Consider the following 24,796-nt stretch of genomic DNA (forward strand, 5'->3'; position numbering starts at 1 on the left):
CCCATTTTATTATGTTTCATTTGCACCGCATCCATCGTTAAGCATAAAATATCTTTGTGTACAAACCTACTTCGCAATAAATCCGTCGCGGACTGTTAATATTCCCGACAGCACGTGAACGTCACACCACATATGTAACGTGCTCTTGGCCGCGCCCCTTTCATAGCAAGGGCGTGGAAACGCCGTGGTTGGGTTTCTGTTGTTGATGTCAACAAGTTACACAAGCGAGAGATGGGGTTTTACAAGAGGACAGTTTCACAACTGTAAAAGAGGCTCCACGCCCACATCCCCCACCCTTCTCCACCGGCCAAACCTGTGGCACCAGGGCTTCCTGTGAGGGAGCATTACAGAGAAATACTACACACACTCAAATCAGTGGACAAACCCACGCCTTCTCTCTCTACACAACAACCGTGAGAGAAACACGTTTTTTTCTTCTTCTTCTCCTTCTTCTTCTTCACGGTCCTCTCTGAGTGACGAGTGGGGCCACACATGATCGGGGCTCGACCGGGATGTTATAACGTGATAGTGTCGGAACAAGTATTGCTCGTAGTCGCCTGTCCGTCCGGACCGCAGTCCAAACGTAGCCCCGCGTGAATTAAACCGATATTTCCGCCATGGAGTTGAGTTCAGTGATCTTAACGACCGGGAGCTCCATCGTGTTTTTCCGACTTGTCAACACTGCGGTCGGAAAGCTGCCCATGCCCGAGTCTGCCTGCAGGAATGCATGGAGGTGGAGGAACATCTCCACGTCCTTTGTGCACAGTTTCATCACTGCGATATGGGCAGTGCTGTGGTGAGTTAAACTGTTTTTATTTAGTCTAAATTAAATCATGATCTGATTGAAAAATGCATACTTTATGTTCATCTCGCGAGCATAGTTTTTAATGAATGGATGCTGTCTTTTGGCGCCAGTTTGTTCAAATGTTTCTTCATTTTTGCCATGCTGTTTGGTCAGATCCTCCACCAATAACTCGGGATGCATTTAGATATATGATCTAGCCTCTTAAGAAGCTTATGACTGAAATAAAGTTCCTCAAACTGTAAAACGCACCTTTGGGAGTTATTTATCTGAACTCCTGTGTTCATCTTTGCAGCTTTTTCCTTCACCCAAAGATGGCTGAAGATTTGATAGAAACCCACTCTGTGTTTTCTCACGCTTTGGTGTCGTTTTCTATCGGTGAGTAGCCTGTCAGCACTTCCACAGTGTTCACTTCTGAATTGTTCTGAATGGGCTGGGTCGTGGGGTTGGTGCACCCAGGTGCTGCCATCATAGGGGGAAATTCGGAAGTAACATTATCCATCCCCTGGTCTACTTTTTATAACAGGGTTACATGTCAACCATAAATGACATAACAACTCCAGTGTTTGCATAACCTGAAGCTGATATGTGTCAGACATCAGTGCCAACCTGAATGCTCAATGAATTAGCTGTTGAAATGTTGATAGTGTCCATCGTTTCCAAAGTCATACGGCTGTTCATTGTTTCTCAATTTCACTGACATTGTACATTTATTTCCATATTGTAGTATAATGGAAAATATAAGGGTTTACCAGGAAAACTTAAACTTTAAACATTCTCACTGGCTTATCTATGAATGAATTAGAGATGGTCATTATTAATTATGGAGTGTGTTTTCATGTGTACCCTCACTTTAATTTGACATTAACACTGTTTGTCTTGACTGAAGGTTACTTGTCCTGATTCTATTATTATTTGTTCTACTAAATTGCTTCTTGCAATCAACAATGTAGGCTACATTGACTTTTACCATCTACTCTCTAGACTAAATTATAGAAACTCACAAGGATTAGATTGATTTCATTAAGATTTCCATCCATCCATCCATCCATTATCACCCGCTTATCCGGGGTCGGGTCGCGGTGGCAGCAGGTTCAGCAGGCCGACCCAGGCTTCCCTCTCACCCGCAGCACTTTCCAGCTCATTCTGGGGGATCCCGAGGCGTTCCAAGGCCAGCCGGGAGATATAATCCCTCCAGCGTGTCCTCGGTCTTCCCCGGGGCCTCCTACCAGTTGGACGTGCCCGGAAAACCTCTAATGGGAGGCGTCCAGGAGGCATCCTAACTAGATGCCCGAACCACCTCAGCTGACTCCTTTCGACACGAAGGAGCAGCGACTCGACTCCAAGCTCCCCCCTGATGTCCGAGCTCCTTACCCTATCTCTAAGGCTGAGCCCGGCCACCCTACGGAGGAAGCTCATTTCGGCCGCTTGTATCCGAGATCTCGTTCTTTCGGTCACAACCCAGAGTTCGTGACCATAGGTGAGGGTTGGAACGTAGACCGACCAGTAAATGGAGAGCTTTGCCTTCCGGCTCAGCTCCCTCTTCACTAAGACGGACCGGTACAGCGCCTGTTTTACTGCTGCAGCCGCACCGATCCGCCTATCGATCTCCCGCTCCACCTTACCCTCACTCGTGAACAAGACCCCGAGATACTTGAACTCCTTCGCTTGGGGTAGGCAGTTTGCCCCCACCTGGAGGGAGCAATCCGCCGGTTTCCGGCAGAGCACCATGGCCTCAGATTTGGAGGTGCTAACTCTCATCCCTGCCGCTTCGCACTCGGCTGCAAAACGCCCCAGTGAATGCTGGAGGTCACGGTCCGAGGAGGCAAACAGGACCACATCATCCGCAAACAGCAGAGAGGCGATCCCGAGACTCCCGAACCGGATCCTTTCCGCCCCCTGGCTGCGCCTAGATATCCTGTCCATGAAGGTCACGAACAGGACCGGTGATAAAGGGCAGCCCTGGCGGAGGCCAACACCCACCGGGAACGTGTCTGACTTACTACCGAGGAGACGAACACAGCTCCTACTGCAGGCATACAGAGACCGGATGGCCCGTGCCAACGGGTCCGGCACCCCATACTCCCGCAGCACCCCCCACAAAAACCCCCGAGGGACCCGGTCGAAAGCCTTCTCCAGGTCTACAAAGCACATGTAAACTGGTTGGGCAAACTCCCAGGACCCCTCCAGTAATCTTGCGAGGGTAAAGAGCTGGTCCACTGTTCCACGACCGGGACGGAATCCGCACTGTTCGTCCTGAATCTGAGGTTCGACAAGCGGTCGGAGCCTCCTCTCCAGCACCCTGGCATAAGCTTTTCCCGGGAGGCTGAGCAGTGTGATACCACGATAGTTCGAGCACACTCTCCGGTCCCCCTTCTTGAAGATGGGAACCACCACCCCGGTCTGCCAGTCCATGGGCACTGTTCCCGACCCCCATGCGACACTGAAAAGGCGTGTCAACCAAGACAGCCCAACAATGTCCAGCGCTTTCAGCATCTCAGGGCGGATCTCATCCACCCCTGGCGCCTTGCCACCAAGGAGCTTTTTGACTACCTTAGCGACCTCTGCCAGGGATATGGGTGAATCCACCCCAAAGTCTTCCGGCGCTGCCCCCTCTCCGGGGGACATGTTGGCCGGGTTTAGGAGTTCCTCAAAGTGCTCTTTCCACCGCCCGACGATGTCCCCAGTCCGGGTCAGCAGTTCCCCCCCCCTGCTGAGAACAGCCTGGGGTAGACCCTGCTTTCCCTTCCTGAGCCGTCGGATGGTTTGCCAGAATTTCCTTGAGGCCAACCGAAAGTCCTTCTCCATGGCCTCCCCGAACTCCTCCCATGCCCGAGTTTTAGCCTCCGCGACCATCGTCGCTGCAGCCCTTTTGGCCCGCCGGTACCCGTCAGCTGCTTCAGGAGACCCCTGGGCCAGCCAGGCCCGAAAGGCCTCCTTCTTCAGTTTGACGGCTACCCTCACCCCCGGTGTCCACCACCGGGTTCTAGGGTTGCCGCCACGACAGGCACCGATGACCTTCCGGCCACAGCCCCGAGCAGCCGCGTCCACAATAGAGGCTTTGAACAAGGTCCACTCGGATTCCATGTCCCCAGCCTCCCTCGGGATTTGTGAGAAGTTCTTCCGGAGGTGGGAGTTGAAGACCTCCCGGACAGGATCCTCTGCCAGACGTTCCCAGTTCACCCTCACTACACGTTTGGGCTTGCCAGGTCTCTCATTAAGATTTCTCAAACCAAAATGCACATGCAAGCCCAACTTCTTAAAATAGCATTTTTTACTTTTTCTCATTAATCCTTGAAGTGTTCTTGAAGAAACTTGTAGCACGTGAGCCAGTTTATAATCCACAAATGTATTGGATCTGTGTGCTGGTCAACAAGTCCTCCACAAGGATTCCCAGAATGTTTGACATTCTTTCAGGAAGCCCAGCCCTGGAAGCTGGCAAAGCAAGGGGCATCATCGCTGTGTTAAGATCAATGGAGGGCATTATTATCGGTCCTAGGCACCAGGCATAACCCTGTACAGTCATGTGACATCACCCGGACAGTAAGCGCGCAGAAAAAGTCAGGAGATTTATGCGAGCCGTGCACGTCAGATGCCAGTGGTAACAGAGATGGGAGTCATTCACTCAAAACACTGGAGATGTGGGGGGATTCTGTGGCCTCAGCAAGCTGGAGTGAGGAGTTTTGTTCTCCAGACTTGTGTATGCAGCACGGCACGCTGAGATACCACACTGCAAAACCACGCTGCAAACCTCGCCTGCCATAAATTATTCTCCACTTGTTGAATGAAAGCCTTGTACAATACCTAGAACAATGTCTTTCAGAGGAACCCAACAGTGGTTATTGGCTCATGTGTGCAATACCTTTAAAGAGCAATGCTCTCTACCTATGGTTTTTCACCCATAGAATAGAATAGAATAGTAATATACCTCTAATATATATATATATATATATATATATATATATATATATATATATATATATACTGTATATATTTTTTTTTAAAGAGACATACTGCACCTTTAGTTGATAAAGTTTAAAGAAGTGTTCATAATGCAAGTGAAGTTTATACAGACTTATATAATAAGATGTTTAAGTAACTTAGCCGGGATTTGATGTTTAAATCAGGTTTCTTAGACATCGAACCGAGACTTAACTATGTTGCGTTGGCCTGAAACCCGTGTTTGACTAACTGGTTTGATGTAAAATTGCCAATGAATCTCACTCCTCAGGATCTTGAATGAAAAATAAATAAATTGGTACTTTGGAGGAATTTTCAGGCTTTGGTTGGTAGCCGATGGAAAGTCCAGTGGTATCTATTTCATTTGCCCTGCGTGTCAACATTAGTCATGCAGAGAACGTGAAGCTTGACCCAAACCCAACCAATGCTATTGTTGAAAAGACCCTGTGGCATAGAGTCCCCCCTGTCCTTTGCCAATGCTCTGATTAAACTATATGAACCAGATAATGCATTTGCAGTACATTTGCAGAACAAACATGTCGCCATATTGGGTCCTTGTGTCTCTTTTCCAACACAATGGGGTTAATTCCAGTCGTACCAAAGCCCAACGCTCCCTCACAACCCTTCATCCCCATCCTCAATACTTCATTATTTCTCCAGCATTTTGAATAGCCGTCCCCATGGATACGGCTGGTGGGGGGGGAAGGGGGGGGATTGGTGGTTATGAATAGCCTCTCGCTGCCATCGCTGTCGTCATGGAAGCAGCGTCCCCCCTGATACACTTCATATGCTTGAGGCTTCTTTTGCCCAATAAGTCTGTCATGCTTTGGTTGATGAATGAACTGCTGAACCTAAAGATGTCGTTTACATTGGCTGAATGATCTCTATCCTCACAGGTTACTTCATCTATGACTTCCTTGACATGGTGGGCCACCAGAAGCTGACTCAGTCCTGGGAGCTTCTCTTTCATCACATCGTGGTAGGTCTTTCAAGCAGTTGTGTCACAGTTACAAATAAGCTTTGGTCCAAAGGTGTTTCACCATGACCGTTACTGTCAGTAGACGATATCTAACTTTTCAGAAATAGGTAGAAATCCTCTACTTGTACATATGAATTCATTTTACCCCAGGCACACAGTTCAGAATCACATACATGGGACAGACACAATACCAGACTTTCTTGTCTAGTGACAAAGCACAGGACAAGTGACAAAAGAACAAAGACACAATCACTCTTGTGTGACAGCCCCCCCACCCTCCTCCTGCAGAGCATTCAGCCTACTTTCATGCCTCGAGCAAGTTGAAGGGAAGCACCGTTCAGATCAGTTAACCCCTCCCCTATTCTGGCTTTTAAACACTGTGGTCATAACCTGATCTACATCCTAACTGAATGTGTTCTCTCTTTACTTGTGACTGGGTGACTTTCAGCCAAGACCGAGCTACTGTGGTGTGTTGCTTTCTGTTCCCAAGTTCTCGTCTTGTTATTGTATCATACATGCATCATTCACCTCGCAAGAGCTCTTTATTTAAATGTGCATTGGAAGTGTTTGTGACAGGATTGGCGTGGTCTGTGCAGAAGCCACAAATTACATATGCGTTAGGTGTCGGTTAGGTCAATGAGGACGTGGCTCGTTTTGTCCAAATTTATAAAAGAAAATCCTTAAAACCATGCTTAATATTGCTGTATACTTTGATGTATTAATACAGAGGTACAGTATACAAATGTAAACATACACCTTGATACAGACTCATATTCTGTCCTGATAAATATCACTTTAAAGGAACAGTGTGTAGGATTTAGTGGCGTCTACTGTGAGGTTGCACATTGCAAACCAACTAAATACCCCATCGCGCACCCCTCCTTTTCCAAGTGTGTAGAGAACTACGGTGGCCTTCAGGTAATGTCAAATAGCGGTGCAACACGGTAGATTCCGTGGAAGAGGACACAGTCCCTACATGTAATATGAAGGGCTCATTCTAAGATGACAAAAACACAAAGATTCTTAGTTTATGATGATTATACACAAACAAAGGTATGAATATTATATTCCTTGTCTGCCAATACATTTCTCTAAATCCTACACACTGGTCCTTTCAGAGCAACAAGGCGTGTCAAGTGTACCCTGGTAGATATTATGTTGTGCCGTTTCCCAATCATGTTTTAACTTTTTGCCAATAAAACATTGGCCTCCTTGACAGACCGCCAAATTATGGTTTTGTTGTCAATTCTGTTCATTTTTACTCAAATGTCAAAGTCTTCCCTTATTCTCAGGGTGCTTCTGGTATTGACCTGATGATGACTGTACTAGCCTGTGACATCAGGTGCCCGTTGTTTCTAAACAAGGTTAAACCCACACCTGAGTCAATCTTTGCCAGGTGAGAACCAGTGTTACACCGAGCAGTTGTTTGTGGCAAAGGCCAAACAGAGTTTGGGAGAAGATTGACATATTGGCGTTTTGTCTGAAGGTCTTGTTTTTTTTCTTCCTGTAAGCCCAAGGAATGGATGGCTTGATTTGCAAATGTCATCTAAAGAGGTTGAGCTCTAGTTAATCTATTTTTGGAGCCCACTTTCACCCCTGAACCTATTTTCTTACAATACTAATGAAAAATATACCTTTGCCTGGACACTTGACATGACATAAACAAACTTAGAATCTCAAGATGGAGATGTGGTTCAGTTCCAAGTACAGTATATCTTTATGTTAATGTGTGCTAACTCTGCAAACATCACAATGTAAACATACAATGCTGCATGTAGAGCATTTATGTGGGACTGAACAAACAATCTAAACGGAGCGAAGGGGTGTGTCTTGAGTGGAACATTTTTTAACGCTCTGTCAACAATTGATGATAAAAAAAAGATGCGTTTTATTATCATACATTGAGCTGACACATAAAACAGGCCAATCATGACTTTGTGCACCATTTCACTGAATGTTGTTTTAACTGTATGGCTAATATCTAGCCTAAAGGCTAAACATGTCATTAGTGGTACAGTTCCAAGATTTGAAATTGGGTCTGAGGGAAGATGCAAGTTGTGATCAAAAAGTTCTTGTCTAAAAGACTTTATATCAAATGTGTATATTCAAACCATTGTATGTTTTTTTTGTCTCTCATCTCACACTTCTCATCTGCTCTTATGCTTTGTTTTGACCCCAATTATCCTTCACCACTTTTTGTCTGCTCAATTATGGCATATTCTTTTCTTTACTCACCTCCTGAGGGTTTCCTCTGTTATCCAAGCATGCAGGGAAACAGCACGAGGTATAAAATGAGTTGTGTTGATCCCTGTTATCGCAGTCGCAGTCGCAGTAGGAGAAATGACGATGATCAGGGGATTTTTTTCCCCTTCTTCTTGACTGAAGTGGAGATTACAGCTTCTTGTTTGTGTTTGAGAAGCATGTGGACTCAGCCACAACCACTCACACACCTTTAGAAAACAGGAAGTCACGATAGTTCTGCCAGAAATAAGTTGCCTTCCTATGAGGAAATTAGATATGTATGTACCTACTATATATATATATAGTGTATTGCACACTTTTATTTTAAAGTAATGTTCAGAACAATATAACAGGCACTCTGGGAGCATCAGCAAGTTAACATACAGAATATAAATCTGTTTAAAAAAAAAATTCTGAACAGGTCTAGCAAAAAAAAAAAAAACAGCTATAATGTACTGTGCAGGGGACTTTTAGTCTGTAAAGCCTCTGAAAAAATAAAGCAGTTTCACTAACCCTGCCGCCATCTTTGTAGTTCGCTCTGTTTCATACAAATCAACGGAGTGTCTTGAGGCTCATATGCACCGTCTATGCTGCGTTCACACCAAACGCTTTGCGAATATTCAACAAATTGCACGCCGCAGTAGTCTGACGACATTGTGTGCAGCAGCATTAAGCCCCTCCCAATGCAAAAAAAAAAATGCCGTTAACACATGATGAAATTATTGTCGCCGTTAATAGATTGCTGGGTTAATAACATATATATATATATATATATATATATATATATATATATATATATATATATATATACATTGAACATACATAACATGTAGAAGTTATCATAAATAAACATGTAGCCTGTTAAGCGTTGTGTTTAACAAGATGAGTTGAATGAAATTGGTCATTGTTGCCATTGTTTGCGCTGGACTAAGTGCAGTGCATACTGTATGTATGTAAAACTAAGGTCTGTTTGGCGTTCTTGTAAAGAAAAAAACAACCTTATTTGCCCATGACTCTTGGAAATAGTGAGCTTGTTATTAAAAATATGAGCCAAAAGTGAAGGATGCCAAGCAGAAGGGAAGATTATTTTGTCCGTGCTCCAGCGAGAGCATGTGAAAAGCAGTATGTCCAATGTTGTCTCTTGAGCTATTGATCGATAATACACAGTGTAAACACCAAGTGGAGCAGCTCCTCTGTTCTCTCTCTCTCTCTTTGGCCTCTCTCAGGGGAAAACTGAAGTTTTGCAGCATGTTTGCTGTTTCTTTCCATTGATGCCTCTCACTCCCATTAGGCAGAATTAAATTATCTTCGTAAAGAGGGCTCAAGGCAGACACTCTTCTAAAACAGATCAGGGCTGCAAAGGTTAATCAGCTATTTGAGAATCCGTGCTGTTTCCAATCACATCTGCTCTTCTCGGCCTTCTTCAAATCTAAACAAGCATACTTGTAAGCTGTTGAATATTCTCCCCACTATGCCACTTATATGGATCTTAGTTGTGTAAGATTTAATCACCATTTATATTTCAATTAGTGTCAGCGAATACTTAACTGCACAAGTTGCTCTTACAAAGGATTGAGGATTCTGCAACAAACTGGGAAAGTCTATTTATTCATTTATTAACTGTAATAATCAGCCCAAGAGGCCTTTTACAAATACATTACACTGTTAATAATGAGCTACATTTACGCGGGTTTGAATGAGGTTCACATGTTGATCTAATCAAACACAAATATAACCGCTTATGAGTTTACATGAGTGATGCAGTGTTACTATTAAACATAAGACTTTAAATTATTGTTTAATGTTAAGAGGGGTTTTATCTAAACCCACCTCTGTCTGTTGGTGGATGGTATTCAGTTGATTTACTACAACAGCAGCTGTTTGTGTGTTTTTATGATGAAAATCCTCTCACATTTTTCCCTCCTTGAAGTTTCATTTTTTACGAACCTCAGATATAAATGGAACTTGTTTCTATCTTTATTTACAGTGGTGACCAACTGCGTTTGGTCGTTGGCCATGTTGCGACTGCTTTGGCAGCACGTCACTGGAATTCAGCGGATCGCTACAACTTTAACTATGTAGAACCCGATTATCCTGTATACCTGTTTCTGTCTTTTGCTTTACCACATCCCCTTTCTTTGATTCAGTCAGTCCTTCCACTAGCAGCTTGGTGTCGGAAGGGCACGGACCAGCAGCCTAATGTGGCTGCAGTACAGACAAATACACTGCAGTGGTTTGTGGTCTCCATTGTTGCTGAGGTGGCCCTGTTTATTTAAACATATCCGAAGCTGAACTGGTCCATTTCCTGATGGATGTACGTCCTCCAGTGATTGATCTTGCATTGACGAGAGCATTATGAAGCATTCTGTTAAGTGTTAATGTGAAATAGAAATGAAGAGCATGGTTTTTAATGCATCTTTGTGCTGTTTTTTATTCTACTAGGAACAAATGAGTCCATACATCACGTGTGTCGATGTCTTTTGGAGAGTTTCTGTACATAAATTAAACTACTATCTAATGAACAAATATAATGATGTCAAACGCCATATTAAACAGCAGAGCCTGGGCTACAAGACTAAGGTAATCCATTTGTACATGCTATAAACACAACTCAACAACCAATGATAAACATGACTTACAGTCAGCACGTTAGGTCGGTTTGAGTCTCAGCTAATCGAATCCTACGCCCCACAAAATGAGAATGGATAATTTGGGGTGGCTAAAAGTGCTGTCAATCTCATTGGGATTACTTTAGGCAGCTCCAATAGGCTCTCGCGATTAAAAGGTGTGTTCTTTGACTGAAATCGGACTGCATAAGGCAGAGATGAGCAAATTATGGAGAAATATGATACATGCGCTAATATTTTATGATTTAAGGACACAGAGCATTATTTTGGTTTCAGTGTATGTTTCTGTTGTATGTTACTGTGGATGTATTGAACACCATTAGTGATATAACACTGAAATAAATACATGAGAAAATGTAAATATCAAACGCTCCATTTGGAGATGTGCCTAAACTGTCTGTACTAAAACCTCTCTTAAAATGTTCTACTTCACTTTGTCAAAGTCAAACTTTGCAGAGAGACTGTTAACATATTATGTTATGATATGGTTGCGTTTAAAGCTTTCAACTGCATCATTTTAAAGAGATATTCATCATGGAAGTGTAATTCTTTCTGTGTTCCGTCATCCATAACTATTAACCAGTAAAACATATACTTCTATATACAAATCTTAACTAATCTCACAAGTGTTTTTTTATTTATTCTAACACCAGAATGATTCAAATAGCTCTTGTAAAAATATGTATAAACATTTGCAATTTTTGCGAAAAAGCGGCTTGTGTTTATTAAACAGCCATGTTTCTTGATATTTTATAGCAGCAGCGGAATTTATGTTTTTGTTTTTGCTAGCCAGCCCACATATATGTTTCCAGCCATCCACAATCTGTATCCTTTTTGATCCACACTTTGATATGACAAACCACATGAAACGAAAGTTGTGTTTTAGTATCGCGATCGTAAGATCCGTTGTTTTCACTGAAATGTTAGTAAAACATACAGTAAGAAGGCTTCGAATGATACAAAGACAACAATTTCACACTACAAACTGATGTTGACAATAGCCAATGAGATGGCAGAGGGAATGTACACGTTGTACACTCATGTACACGTTGCTACAAAATAGAAACGTGTACATGAGACTTTTTTTGGCGGGGAAATATGGGTGATGGGTGTCCCTGCAGTCATTTTTTTGGCGGGGTACCCCAGAAAGTTCCTCCCTCCACACTGTGGATTCTGACAGGTTGGACAGACATCTGGTCTCCAGATGAACCTCAGGCCCCCAACATACACACACACACACACACACACACACACAGCAAACACGCAACAGACCTCCTGCTTCCTGAAAGGGCTTCTGCAAATGAGTGCACCTCCTCAAAACATTTCTGTGCTGCTGCTCCACTCCATATATCACACACTCTGCCATGTTCTCAACCCCCCTAGCTTAGTACATCTCCCCATCCCCCCTCGTACACCTACTCTCTGCAGCTTGTACCACCCACTCACATGGCTGCAAACCAATGGGAGCCTCCGCGCTCTGGTAGTATTATATCTCGCTTTTGTGTTTTAGTTTTCCCCTTGTGGTATTGTATTGAGGAATTTTCCACATCTATTGTTTTTGTGTGTCAGTAATGGTTTACAACACACAAAGGCAACACACAAAATACAATCCACAGATTGGATGGAGATGGAGGCAGCTTATTGTGTCTTTATCAAACACAATAATGTGTGTGTGCGTGTGTGTGAGAGACCTGTCCTCAGAAGTCAGATACTTATTAGCTGACATCATGTAATTACACAGTAGCAAAGTATTAGTTGAGATCAAGACTCATTTCACATGTCTGAATGTGTCAATTCCGTGAGCATTTGAGAGTGAGACATCGTGAATAATGCATGCCCAAACAAACTGCACACTCTGAGAAATATGTCTCCGAAGATGGGTTTGTGCAGACAGAAAAAGAAAGCTTTTAGCATTAGTTGGGAATTTAAAGTTAAGAAATGGGAGGTACATCTTGTGAATAGCGGATATTAAATATATAACATTATTTAATAACGGTAAAGCAGTATGTGCGGAAAAACAGACTTGCAGTATATCTAGTATTAATTTTATCTTCAGGTAGAAGAGCAGTTGTGAGCAAACTCTCACACACACACACACACACACACACATTGTCTTGTTTTCTTGGAGCTGAAAGAGCTCATAAACATAACTCCATATGGACCAAAAAATATATGAACAGCACTATAGGCTGCTCTTTGTGTTAAGTGGTGTATTAGTTTCTTTCGCAAGACCATCATTTCACAAACAGACACACACACACACACACACACACACATGTGCCATGCTTTCCAAAGAGCCTGGATGCTGGAAAGGAAGAGCGCTCCAGAAAAGGAGGTGGCGTTTGTTTGCAGTTGGAATAACAACCAGGAATGCTATTTGTTGAGGCGTCCACCCATCATCAGGTTTAGAGAACGGAGGTATTTGGCAGCCTGTAAGCTATTTGTCATTAACGAAGAGCGAGGTGGGGTAAAGTAATAATTGTGCTGTAGTTATCCCAGAGTAGACACACCTAACCGCTTCGAAAAACAGTTAGGTGGGCGGGTGTGCAAGCAGTAACCTCACATTGAGCAATTGTAGAAGTAGAGTTCAATCATTTCAGTGTTTTATTTTATTATTATGACAGACAAATTCCAAGAAAACTCCAAGGTTCTCCGTTGTTTAACAATTCAAATATGTTCTTTGTAACAGGATATGTTAGACAAGTAAACATTAAAGTGTCCGATCTCAGAGCAAAAAGTGTTGCGACCCATAAACAAACGAGACACTCCTCAGATCTCAAGAGCTTTCTGGTGCTTCCTGGCTCTAATGAGCCTTAAGAGAAATGGGGAATATTTCGTTGACCACTCTGAGAAGTGAGGTAATGACTGAGACGTACAGTACTCTCAAGGTTCCTCAAACCACCGCTCCTCCCTTCACACCAAGTGCCTGAATACTACAAGTGACCACGATTCACAAAAACACACCTAACGGTCATCGAGCATCACCCCGATGTCTCATGTGAAGATGAGGGCAGACTCTCAGCCGGGAACTTGAAATAGCACAAAATAATTTCTATTTTAATAATTGTGTTTCAGCACATCTGGTGAAGTTCTGACTCCATGTTTGTGACCGCGAGGTTCTGAAGTGGCTCGCTGTGCTGCTGTCAGCTGACAGGAGTTAACGCAGGTCGCATGATAGTTATGAACACCATCCCTCAGTCCTCTAGTGTGTATGTGTGTGTGAACTTTGAACTCTGTGTGTGTGTGTGTGCAATCATTACCGTCTCGTGTTTCCAGGCTGCAGATCCTTCCTTACATTTTCTCTCATTGACTTGGACTTTTGTAAAGCCCTCCCACTTCATCACCCCACAGCTGATCCGACTATCACCAGATGGCGCACATCTCTATTGAGCTTCCTATCAGTTTCCTCTCCATCGGCTTCACTTGGCCATTTCCTGTCACTTTATGACCCCTATTAAGGAAACACTGCCTAGTGTTCAATACTGTATTTTTGTAGGACACGTAACAATGTTTGTGTTCTTATACCTTAAGAGGACAGAGAATAATGTTTTTGGTAAAAAACAAAGCAAAGTTTCAGCCACCGTCTGTGTCCCAGATAGTCACAGGTGCATCTGCGGAGCAGTTTTAGTGCAGTTGGTTTTGTGCTCGTATGCTTGCTGTAGTTAGCTGTTGTTTGCATCTGTGCATGTGAAAGCTGCTTGTTAATACTGTGGTGGTGGTTTCACCCTCGGCATGTTCTGTTGGTAATCGCTCTGCTATCATCAAACATTACCGATGCATAAATTGGAAGTTGACCTCAGTTCCTCGTTGCTTCGTTTGGAATTATTCTGCCATGTATTGGACAATAAAATAAGCAGAGCAAATAATGCCACCTTAAATTCCTTAAATCCTTCTTTGTAAACAAAAAAAACTAATTTCAACACTTTTAAGCAATAAATTAGAAGCGCTAAGTGCTGCTAAGATATAATTATGTTCAAGTGTAATATACGTATTCTATATGTTTCTGAGTATACTGCATACTTTTTATTTTACATATTTAATATATATATATATATATATTATATATATATATATATGTAATCTTCCCTGTAAGTGCTTTATATAGGCTGTAGGTTGACAGTATTCACACACTGTTATTCCAGTACAAGCAATAGTTAAAACCTGAATACTTGGTGGAATGTGATGATGGCTGCTCTTTTCCATGTGTCAGAGTGCTGACGGTCACATATCTTAAATGTTTGTGGTTTGTTTTTCCAATGCTTAAATTTACTCAGGAAAGCTGCTGCTAACGTTGCCTGTTGCATGTAGGTGATAGGTGATATTTAACAATCGCTTCATAAATATGGGCGTGAGCTATCATAAGCATCTATTCTTTGTGTGTGTGTGCGTGTGTGTGTGTGGTTATTACAAATATGCACACACACAAATTGTTATAGACCGCGTGAAGCTTCAGGGAACCTCCTGGGTTAATGACCTCCATTGCCCTCCAAACCTCCATCTCTCTTTTCTACTTTCACGCTCACTTTCACAGTAAAATAAATGCGACAAAAAAGAAAACCCTGCTGCGCTGGTACTGAATTTGAAATTCTTCTTTGATGACTGGGGGCAGGAAAACAGGTTTGACGTGTAAAACTTAAAATACCCTTCTGCTTTAACTGTGTTTAATACAAAGTGGAGGAATATTTTAAATCATCAAGGCTATTTACAAAAGGAGAAGCACGGGATGTGCTGAAGATGTTTAGCATCAGGGGGAGAGAGGGAGACGGCTGGTAGAGGCTGAGCAGGTGCTACCACATCACGATAATGACTCCTGATAATCCTGCAGGCGGAGAGGGCGGGACAGAACACCACATTCTGGCTAAACATGGAATGATGCATAAGTTGTATTTACACGTGTACAAAGAAAATATGAACTGCCATCTGCTCGGTTGCCAATGCTCAGCCCAGAGAAGCGTACATTATATAAAACATTACGACACTGTTTACGACACGGGAAAAGCTTATGCCAGGGTGCTGGAGAGGAGGCTCCGACCGCTTGTCGAACCTCAGATTCAGGACGAACAGTGCGGATTCCGTCCTGGTCGTGGAACAGTGGACCAGCTCTTCACCCTCGCAAGATTACTGGAGAGGTCCTGGGAGTTTGCCCAACCAGTTTACATGTGCTTTGTAGACCTGGAGAAGGCTTTCGACCGGGTCCCTCTGGGGTTTTTGTGGGGGGTGCTGCGGGAGTATGGGGTGCCGGACCCGTTGGCACGGGCCATCCGGTCTCTGTACGCCTGCAGTAGGAGCTGTGTTCGTCTCCTCGGTAGTAAGTCAGACACGTTCCTGGTGGGTGTTGGCCTCCGCCAGGGCTGCCCTTTATCACCGGTCCTGTTCGTGACCTTCATGGACAGGATATCTAGGCGCAGCCAGGGGGCGGAGAGGATCCGGTTCGGGAGTCTCGGGATCGCCTCTCTGCTGTTTGCGGATGATGTGGTCCTGTTTGCCTCCTCGGACCGTGACCTCCAGCATTCACTGGGGCGTTTTGCAGCCGAGTGCGAAGCGGCAGGGATGATAGTTAGCACCTCCAAATCTGAGGCCATGGTGCTCTGCCGGAAACCGGCGGATTGCTCCCTCCAGGTGGGGGCAAACTGCCTACCCCAAGCGAAGGAGTTCAAGTATCTCGGGGTCTTGTTCACGAGTGAGGGTAAGGTGGAGCGGGAGATCGACAGGCGGATCGGTGCGGCTGCAGCAGTAAAACAGGCGCTGTACCGGTCCGTCTTGGTGAAGAGGGAGCTGAGCCGGAAGGCAAAGCTCTCCATTTACTGGTCGGTCTACGTTCCAACCCTCACCTATGGTCACGAACTCTGGGTCGTGACCGAAAGAAAGAGATCTCGGATACAAGCGGCCGAAATGAGCTTCCTCCGTAGGGTGGCCGGGCTCAGCCTTAGAGATAGGGTAAGGAGCTCGGACATCAGGGGGGATCTCGGAGTCGAGTCGCTGCTCCTTCGTGTCGAAAGGAGTCAGCTGAGGTGGTTCGGGCATCTAGTCAGGATGCCTCCTGGACGCCTCCCATTAGAGGTTTTCCGGGCACGTCCAACTGGTAGGAGGCCCCGGGGAAGACCGAGGACACGCTGGAGGGATTATATCTCCCGGCTGGCCTTGGAACGCCTCGGGATCCCCCAGAATGAGCTGGAAAGTGTTGCGGGTGAGAGGGAAGCCTGGGTCGGCCTGCTGAACCTGCTGCCACCGCGACCCGACCCCGGATAAGCGGCTGATAATGGATGGATGGACACTGTTTACTGATTTGATTCTCATGACATTCAACTTTTTATGTTATGTGCTGATGTAAAATAATGATGTAAAAGTTTGCGACATGCTTTTAGAAAATGGGTGCAGAATACGTAAACAAGCCAGTCACAGAAAACATTTCTTGCCAATGAAAACCATAAAGACAAGATGGCTTTGTTATTAGTATTGAATACAGTTGAATAAGATGCAGCTGTTTACCTTTTAGCTTAGACTTTTTAAATCTTTCTTTGCAATCTTGTTTGAGGCTAAACTTATCTGTTGCTGTTTAGCCCGTTCAGCCCATTTGTCAAGATGTCCAGACTTCTATTTTTATGAGCATTATAATAACGTCGATGTTTGTTAAAGAGTTGGAGTGAAAGTTTATTCTTGAAGTTGGGAAAACGACATACACAATAGTTCTGGTGATTTCTATCACATCACACAGTCTTCCTCAAATGTAGGAGCTATACATTATATTTCCTACTTCAAAACTACTCCTTTGCTACAAAACTAGCCCTTTCCCTTTTGCTTTAATCCCAAGGATTTGTTTCAGCTTGCCGTTTGAATAGTGGCTCAATTTAGAAGCACACACGTGTATCAGTATCTACCATCTTTAAACACAAACCTTTTTATCACGGGAACTTTATCCCAACTCTTGGTTGAACTTTGATCAGTGTGGTTCTTTCCTCTTGATGATAAAAGTCAGGGTTGATGGGTTTCTTTCATCATGCCAGAGCCTCTTTTATTTTGTCCAGTTTCACCATGTTCATACATGGTCATACATATTCATACCATGTTTGCAGTACTTCCGTCTTTGCACACAGGGATCCTCCCTGAAAAGGGGACGAGGAGGTCCCTCACCAGGGTGCATAGAGAACATCTAATTGAGCCCACGGGGAGAGAATGCAGGAAACAAACACCTTCATCTCCTTGTTTTTCAGCCATTTGCTTTGATTTTATCCAGGTGATTGTAAACGGTAGATTAATATATTGTAAATGTATTTCTACGGTTAAATAAAACTTATTTTGTGGTCTGCTATATGCCATTGAATCCTAAACACCACCTTCCTCACTGTCTGTAATACTTGGTTGTTGAGCTTATTGATACCAGGCCACGCAAGACTGTTTTCGAATTATAATTTAGATGTCACGATTAAAAGGTCATTCTTTAGCTTTGAAACATCAAATGGCAAAAGAAGCTCCCCACAAGCTGCTTCAGCAGCTGTTTTGGAGCTCTCGATCGTTTAGGTCTTCCTCAGAAGATGAAGTTAGCCCATTTGTCAAGATGTCCAGACTTCTATTTTTATGAGCATTATGATAACGTCGGTGTTTGTTAATGGGTTGGAGTGAAAGTTTATTCTTGAAGTTGGGAAAACGACATAAACAATAGTTCTGGTGATTTCAATCACATCACACAGTCTTCCTCAAATGTAGGAGCCCTCCTGCTTTCGCCTCAGATAAACACTGTTGGCACCGTTGGCTGCGAGCCGCATCGCCATGTTGAGAGCCGTTGAGAGGCAATAGAAATGCTCCCAGTCTTGTATTATGCACTGGATGACTAACAGAGGGCTCATACAGACGTACAGGGACGGCAGCCAGGAATGTGTTTGTCTGCTTGGCTGCGGAGCCTGAAGCCACCAGGTTCCCCTGATGATGACCTGGTGTGGTGAGGTCAAGTGGTCACCGTCTTCTCTTTTGTCCAAATAACTTTTTAGGGTTCATCTCTTCTTCTTTTACTTCTTTTAGATTTGAAAAGGTCCTGTGAAGGAGTTTGTGACAAATGACCCTGGCTTTATTGCGCGTTATATAGTGTGAACCTGTGAGCCCTCACGCTATCAGTGTTTACCAAGATATGGTAACGAATAACTAAGAAGCACCATAAAAGAGAGACTACCACCATAAAACTAGATGCGCGTGCAGATGGAACAAATTGTCTCCATTTTTGTAAAAATGTAATGGAAATGTGTTATGATTATCCTCCCTTTACAACATGCTGAAGGAACTCAGTTTGCATCGTCTGGATTTGTCCTCATCATCTAAACGTTGTATAAGGGTTTATTTCGACCATCCCCCTTTTATGTTCCGTCGCATTTGATCTTGTCAGATCAGATTAGACTTGAGATGAGCCTCGCTAAAGACCACAGGTGACCGGGACTGCAGCTGTGACCTTGGTGAGTGTGTATGTGGGTATTTATGGAGGTGTGTCAAAGTGTATGGTCTCGTTTTTGCATGTCCAGGGGTCTACGGGTTCTTGCTGCCTTTGCTTTGGGTTTGAAACAAAGATGGATGGATGTGTTTACCACACACACGCAACCAGATGCTGGTTACCAGTTTAGTTAGTTGATTAGTTTGTTGTTGCCTGCCTCAGGCCGGTATGAGAGGCATTTGCATCGCCTCTCATACCGGTCGGGCACCTGTCCTGCCAAAGTGAAATGTCCGCCCAACACTGTAGTGTGATCTCACATATCTGAGAGTGTGTGTGTGGCTTTGTGTTGTATGAAAAGCCATAAAGGTTTTCCCTCCCAACACGCTGACCTTGACGATGCCGGCGGGTTGTGTTGCGTTCACAGTCGTCATTGTAATTGTTCACTGGCGTTCGTCATCACTCTCATTACATGACAACAAGTGAAGACTTTAGTTTGTGTTGCGATTATTATCTATGTGAGTCAGAGCCAACCCTCAAATTACTGTTTTGATTGTTCAGCTACAGAGTTCACAGTTCAACAGTTTTCCTCCGATAGCAATGGGGCCTGAGGATGGCGGTTTCTGTGTGAATGGCCAGACTTGATCCAGGTGTTGGATCTGTGCCACCCCAAACCATACTACAAGCTACCACGAGGAGCTTTCCTTCGTGTTAATTTCCGTGGTCCCGTGGACGAAAGCGGTCGTGTTTCTGAGCACCAGGGTTCCTTTAGAAAAACCTCTCATATTACTGCAGCAGGGTCTGACAGTCTGCTACACTATGTCCCCTGGTCCTGGTTGTTTTAGCGATGTTGCTGCCATCTTGTGGAGATTTATTGTAAATTGGTTACAACACAAACTTTCATAAGAACTGCTCAGCAGACATGAGTCATGGGGGTGGTGTCCTTCCACATAATCATTGGGTAAAATACTGTCTGAAGTGAAAAAAGCATTTAGTACTGAGAAGGAAAAGCACTTTTATTAATACTGCCGCTTGGTAATTTTACGACTTTAAGATGCACAATTGCCGTTTTGTGTGTTGTCTTATATACCGGTGCCAAAGACAAATTTCCAATTTATGCAAATCTAATAGACAATAAAGTAATCTTAAGTCTTAAAGCTTAAACTATTTTGCATATAAGGTGATAGCTTTACAACTCCAGTGTCATTACAGTATTGAAAATATAGTATTTGTACTCTCTGCCACATCCATTGTAACCTTCCTCTCCCTCTTCCTCTGCAGGTGATCACCTGTTTCGGCGTCTCTGTGCTGTCTTGCCGCTACATTGGCTTCGCCGTGGTGGCCCTGCTGGTGGAGATCAACTCTGTGTTCCTCCACCTCAGGCAAATGCTCCGTCTGGCCGGCAACGCGGTGGGCACGCTGTATCGGGTCAACAGCATCCTCAACCTGGGCACGTACGTGGTGTTTCGCATCAACACGCTGGCCTGGATGACCCGCTGGCTGGTGCTCAACAGGGACAACGTGCCCCTCCTGGCCTACACACTGGGCAGCGTGGGAATGGCCATCATGACCACCATGAATATCGTCCTGTTTTGTCGGCTACTCAGGAGCGACTTTTTGAAGAGCAGCGCCCGGGAGACCAAGAAAGAGAAGGAGATTTAAAGATGAGTTGAGGAAGGGACACAAGAAGGATTATAATCTAACACACCCGTTACTGTATTTTAACACCAGCTTGTGTGTGTGTGTGTGTGTGTGTGTGTGTGTGTGTGTGTGTGTGTGTGTGTGTGTGTGTGTGTGCGTGTTTGTGTCCTTACGTGAAACACAGATCATCAAACACAGCCATAATGTTAAAAGCTACATTTAGTTGTAGTTTTAACTTTAGGCTTGTGTACGTGTGTGTGGTCAAAATAATCATGAAGTGCCGTTATCGTCTCACTGATGGCAGATGTAGGATTCTTTATATGAACAATGAAAGGTTGTGTTAAACAAAACCAATAGCCTTATTTCCCGCATGATGTGGTTCAGTTAAATCTGTTCTAAAATGTAACTTTAGTCAGTGAAGATGCTCTGTACATAAAACAAACCCACTAACTCATTATATTTCCAAAGAAAACATAGGCAGCAAGTGCAAATATCTGAAGAATAATCTTTTTATTTACCTCTGAGTAAGAAAAACCGTAGTATCCAAACCCTCTTGTTCAACACTAGCACTGCAAAGGTTTTCTTTTCCTCCAACAAATCTCAACTAAAAACCGCCTGCTACCTCAGAAAGCTTCGTTCTTTGCCTCACTCTTACACCAGCTTTGATGTCAGTGTTTGTCAGGCTCTTTGTTAAAGGTGTAGACAAATTGGAGATGGGTGAATACTTTGAAGTGGCATCTAAATAAAACGGATCAGATTTGATGACACGATGCAGAACAGCTTGATATTTTGTAGCTAAACGACGTGATGCTTTTCTAAATTAATTCAAAACATCTAGGATAAAGAATTTAGAAAGCATGAACAAATCATTATGTTCATTATACATTTACAGTATAACCCTCATCCTTAAAACTACTTGAGCCTTTCAGATCTGATTGGTAAACAATCGTGGTCGTTGTGTCGAACATAACAGAATAGTCATAGTTTCTGACTTGATTGGCTCACAGATCAATTAAAAGCCACCACCAATGGCATCGGTGTCCGGCAGCAGTAAGTGATGGAGGTATTGAAAACAAAACGGGTTTAATGAGAATAGAAGCGCGACATAAACAAACTGACATGTCGTCCTTTAGTGATCCTTGACTTGGCAGTCGGAGCTTTCAGATGCAGATGTTATTCTTCGTTTGGCCTTTAGGGGGCAGCACACTCAACATCTCCTATGTGATCTCAGCACAAACAACACCAGAGAGGTCTTTATTTAGAAACATCGTTGTAGACCTGTACCTCCTCCTGCATTTTATTTTATGTTGCCACGAAGCACAGAACTGAATCCCCGTGTGTTAAAACAAACAGGTCTGAGATCTGTAAATACAGAAAACACAAGGCTGTTTTCTTTTGCCGCTCACATCATAGTGTTACCGTCCTCAGGTGGATCGGAAACATCTGATGCCATTATGTTTGTCCTTGTTGCCTTTTTGTGTACAATCATTGTTTAGGGGGTTGGAATGTGTATATTTGTAATTTATTTGTGCTAAAAAAGAAGTTGAGGATTAAAGATAAAATGAACTGAATGTTCAGTGACAGTGCAGTAACTGTGATTGCGGGACATTGTGTCTCTTTGGGTCTTAGTTTTACATTAGCCATATGGATACGGGGTAAACTCGTCGTCAAGACCTAGAACCAGGCTGTCCAACCACATTACAAACCCAGTGATCAGACGGTATAATACTGTACTCTGTTCCGGTTGGAAGGAAACTTCACTCACAAACTACGCTTGAATACAGCTGATCAAATGACACAGACCATTAAAATAACTCTTTGTCCACCTTAAAGTAAAGACATCACTGCACTAAAGAAACTGCACTGTTTTGGAGGAAGACGGTTAAATTGGGTTTATCGTTGCCGTGGTTGATTTCTAGATTTTAAGATCAGGAGTAACTCCCTTTGTAAAAAATTTTTATCGTGTATGTATCGTTTTGACACTTTTTTGTATCCATACTTCAAATTTTATAGGCACAGACTTTGTGGTTGTAGTGAAGACAACTGGTGACAATTTAAGTTCTAAGCAAGCTTATATTTGTGAATGTGTTGGCTGTAATGTTGCATCATGTTGCTGTGTGCTTTTATGAATTATGATAAAGAAATAACAGCCAAGTTGAGATGCCTCCTCATATCACAGTCGTAATGACACTGAGGACCTTTGGCCTAAAACAATCTCCTGTTCTGCTCTCTGCAGTCCGATGTATGCTCTTTTTGCATTATGTTTTGATTTCAAACTGTCCCGAGGCCGTGGATGATTCTTTGGTTTTATATATTTGTGGGAAGTGAACATAAGGAAAACTATTTCAGGATAAAGTGGCAGCGTTTATGAAGTCATGTTGCCACGCTCTGCCTCACATTCTTTCTTCACCATACAATGTGGTGTTTGACTGCATTGATATCATAGAATAAGAAAATAACCGTTTATTTATCACAACCCACAAATGCTACCAACTGTATACCCAGGCTCGTTCAATGGTTGTTGTTTTCTGGTGATTGGTGAAATATTGTCTGTTGTAAACTATGACAAAAATTAAATTGGAACAGGAGTGACAACTGTTGACACTGTGCAGCATGTCAAAGACTTAAAAACCTTCATTAAGGGGAAAACGCATCTGCTCTCTCAGAGCAACAAACTGTCACGTTTCACAGAATTATGCCTTTAAGTGTAAATATAATTGTTTTATTTTGTCATGCTTTGGCATATTTTTTTCTAATTAAAACTCCAATTTATATGTTTATATATTAACATTATTTGTTGTGAAAATAAAGATTGAAGGAACAAATCTGTTTTTCTTTCACTGACACAGTCGCTTTTTCAATATTATATCCAATATCACAGGACATCAGTGGGAAGGGACAACGTATTTCTCTCTTTGGGAAACTTTCAGCACTGTTTAACATCCAGTGAAATGCTGGATTTATTTGTATTAAATGCTAAACTGACTGATATTATATATTTTAGATATTGTCAGATTTAATAGCCGTCAAAAGGGCTGAAACAATGGAAAAGTGCAATTTTACAGTTGGAGCTAAACTATCAAAGTGTGTACTCTGTACTTTTTTTTTTTACTGAAATACAGTTAACTTTGATCAGAAATATAGATACAAAAAATATATATAGATGCAATGTATTTAGTGAATAAATTGAATCTGGCACTGACTGCGTTTGACACTTTGATACATTTACTTCTCTGCGATCATAAATTCAACCTCAAAGTTAATCTTCCAAAGTGATGCACGTCATCAAACGACTCCACCTGTGAATTCAGTAGTTACTCCTGAGACACCCCGACGGGGTCCGCGGCCCGCTGGTTGGGAACCATTACAGCAGCCTGGCTCCATGATGCCGACATCAAACAAATGAAATCAGTCACTTTGTGTAGCATCAGAAAACAAACAATCGGACTTTTACAGCTGGAAAAAGCATGTTGCTCTCAAGTCACACTTTTCATTTCTTTATGTCCCCCGGTGGGTCCGGTACCGGGTTTTCCTTTGTGGGCTGTGTATCGATCCCGCTCGGAGGAGGCGACGTCTCGCTGTTCCGGGCTGGTCCCTCCAATCAGCTGTCCCACCCACTCTGTCGTACGACGCTGTCGCGTGTTCGGCTCCCGGTGGCTTGTTGTCATCCTTTCGCAGCTCAGCCTCAATGCACAGCAGCTCGAGGTCTCGGTCGGAAGGAGGGTGCGCGTGTTGAGAAATGGACTGCGCACTTGCCTCGTGGGCTTTTTTTGTTGTAATATCAACGCACTTGAAAGCCTCCTCTTCCGAATGATGCTGCCGGCTGTCGCGAAGACGAGGAGCGGTCGTGCCGGAGCACCGCCGTGCGGTGCGCCGCGGAGGTTTTGCATTTTTACGCAGACATCCAGCCTCTTCGTCCTCTAATCAAACGTCGTCACGTGCAGCTGAAAAAAAAGCACTTTAACGCTCCAGGTCCAGATGTGTTTGGATAAATACCGCAGCCGACAGGATTTGGACCAGCACTGGAGGCCAGCATGCGCGGATCGGAGGACGTTTTTATAACGCTTGCGAATCATATTTAGCATATTTTTGCACCAACACGCATTAAAAGGTAAGCAGATCCCTTTGCATCG

The 24,796-nt window shown here is 43.5% G+C and overlaps 1 protein-coding gene across 1 annotated transcript; it reads left to right on the forward strand.

The window, feature by feature from the left end:
• Nucleotides 1-204: 204 nt before the first annotated feature.
• Nucleotides 205-22,234, forward strand: tlcd2 (TLC domain containing 2). The gene is made up of 4 exons (XM_034549061.1): nt 205-796; nt 1,098-1,180; nt 5,659-5,741; nt 20,304-22,234. The coding sequence occupies exons 1-4, from the start codon at nt 618-620 to the stop codon at nt 20,682-20,684; spliced, it is 726 nt and encodes a 241-aa protein (XP_034404952.1). The 5' UTR covers nt 205-617; the 3' UTR covers nt 20,685-22,234.
• Nucleotides 22,235-24,796: the final 2,562 nt, after the last annotated feature.

This window comes from Cyclopterus lumpus, chromosome 13 (genome assembly GCF_009769545.1).
Source record: "Cyclopterus lumpus isolate fCycLum1 chromosome 13, fCycLum1.pri, whole genome shotgun sequence".
In the NCBI taxonomy this organism is placed as follows: Eukaryota; Metazoa; Chordata; class Actinopteri; order Perciformes; family Cyclopteridae; genus Cyclopterus; species Cyclopterus lumpus.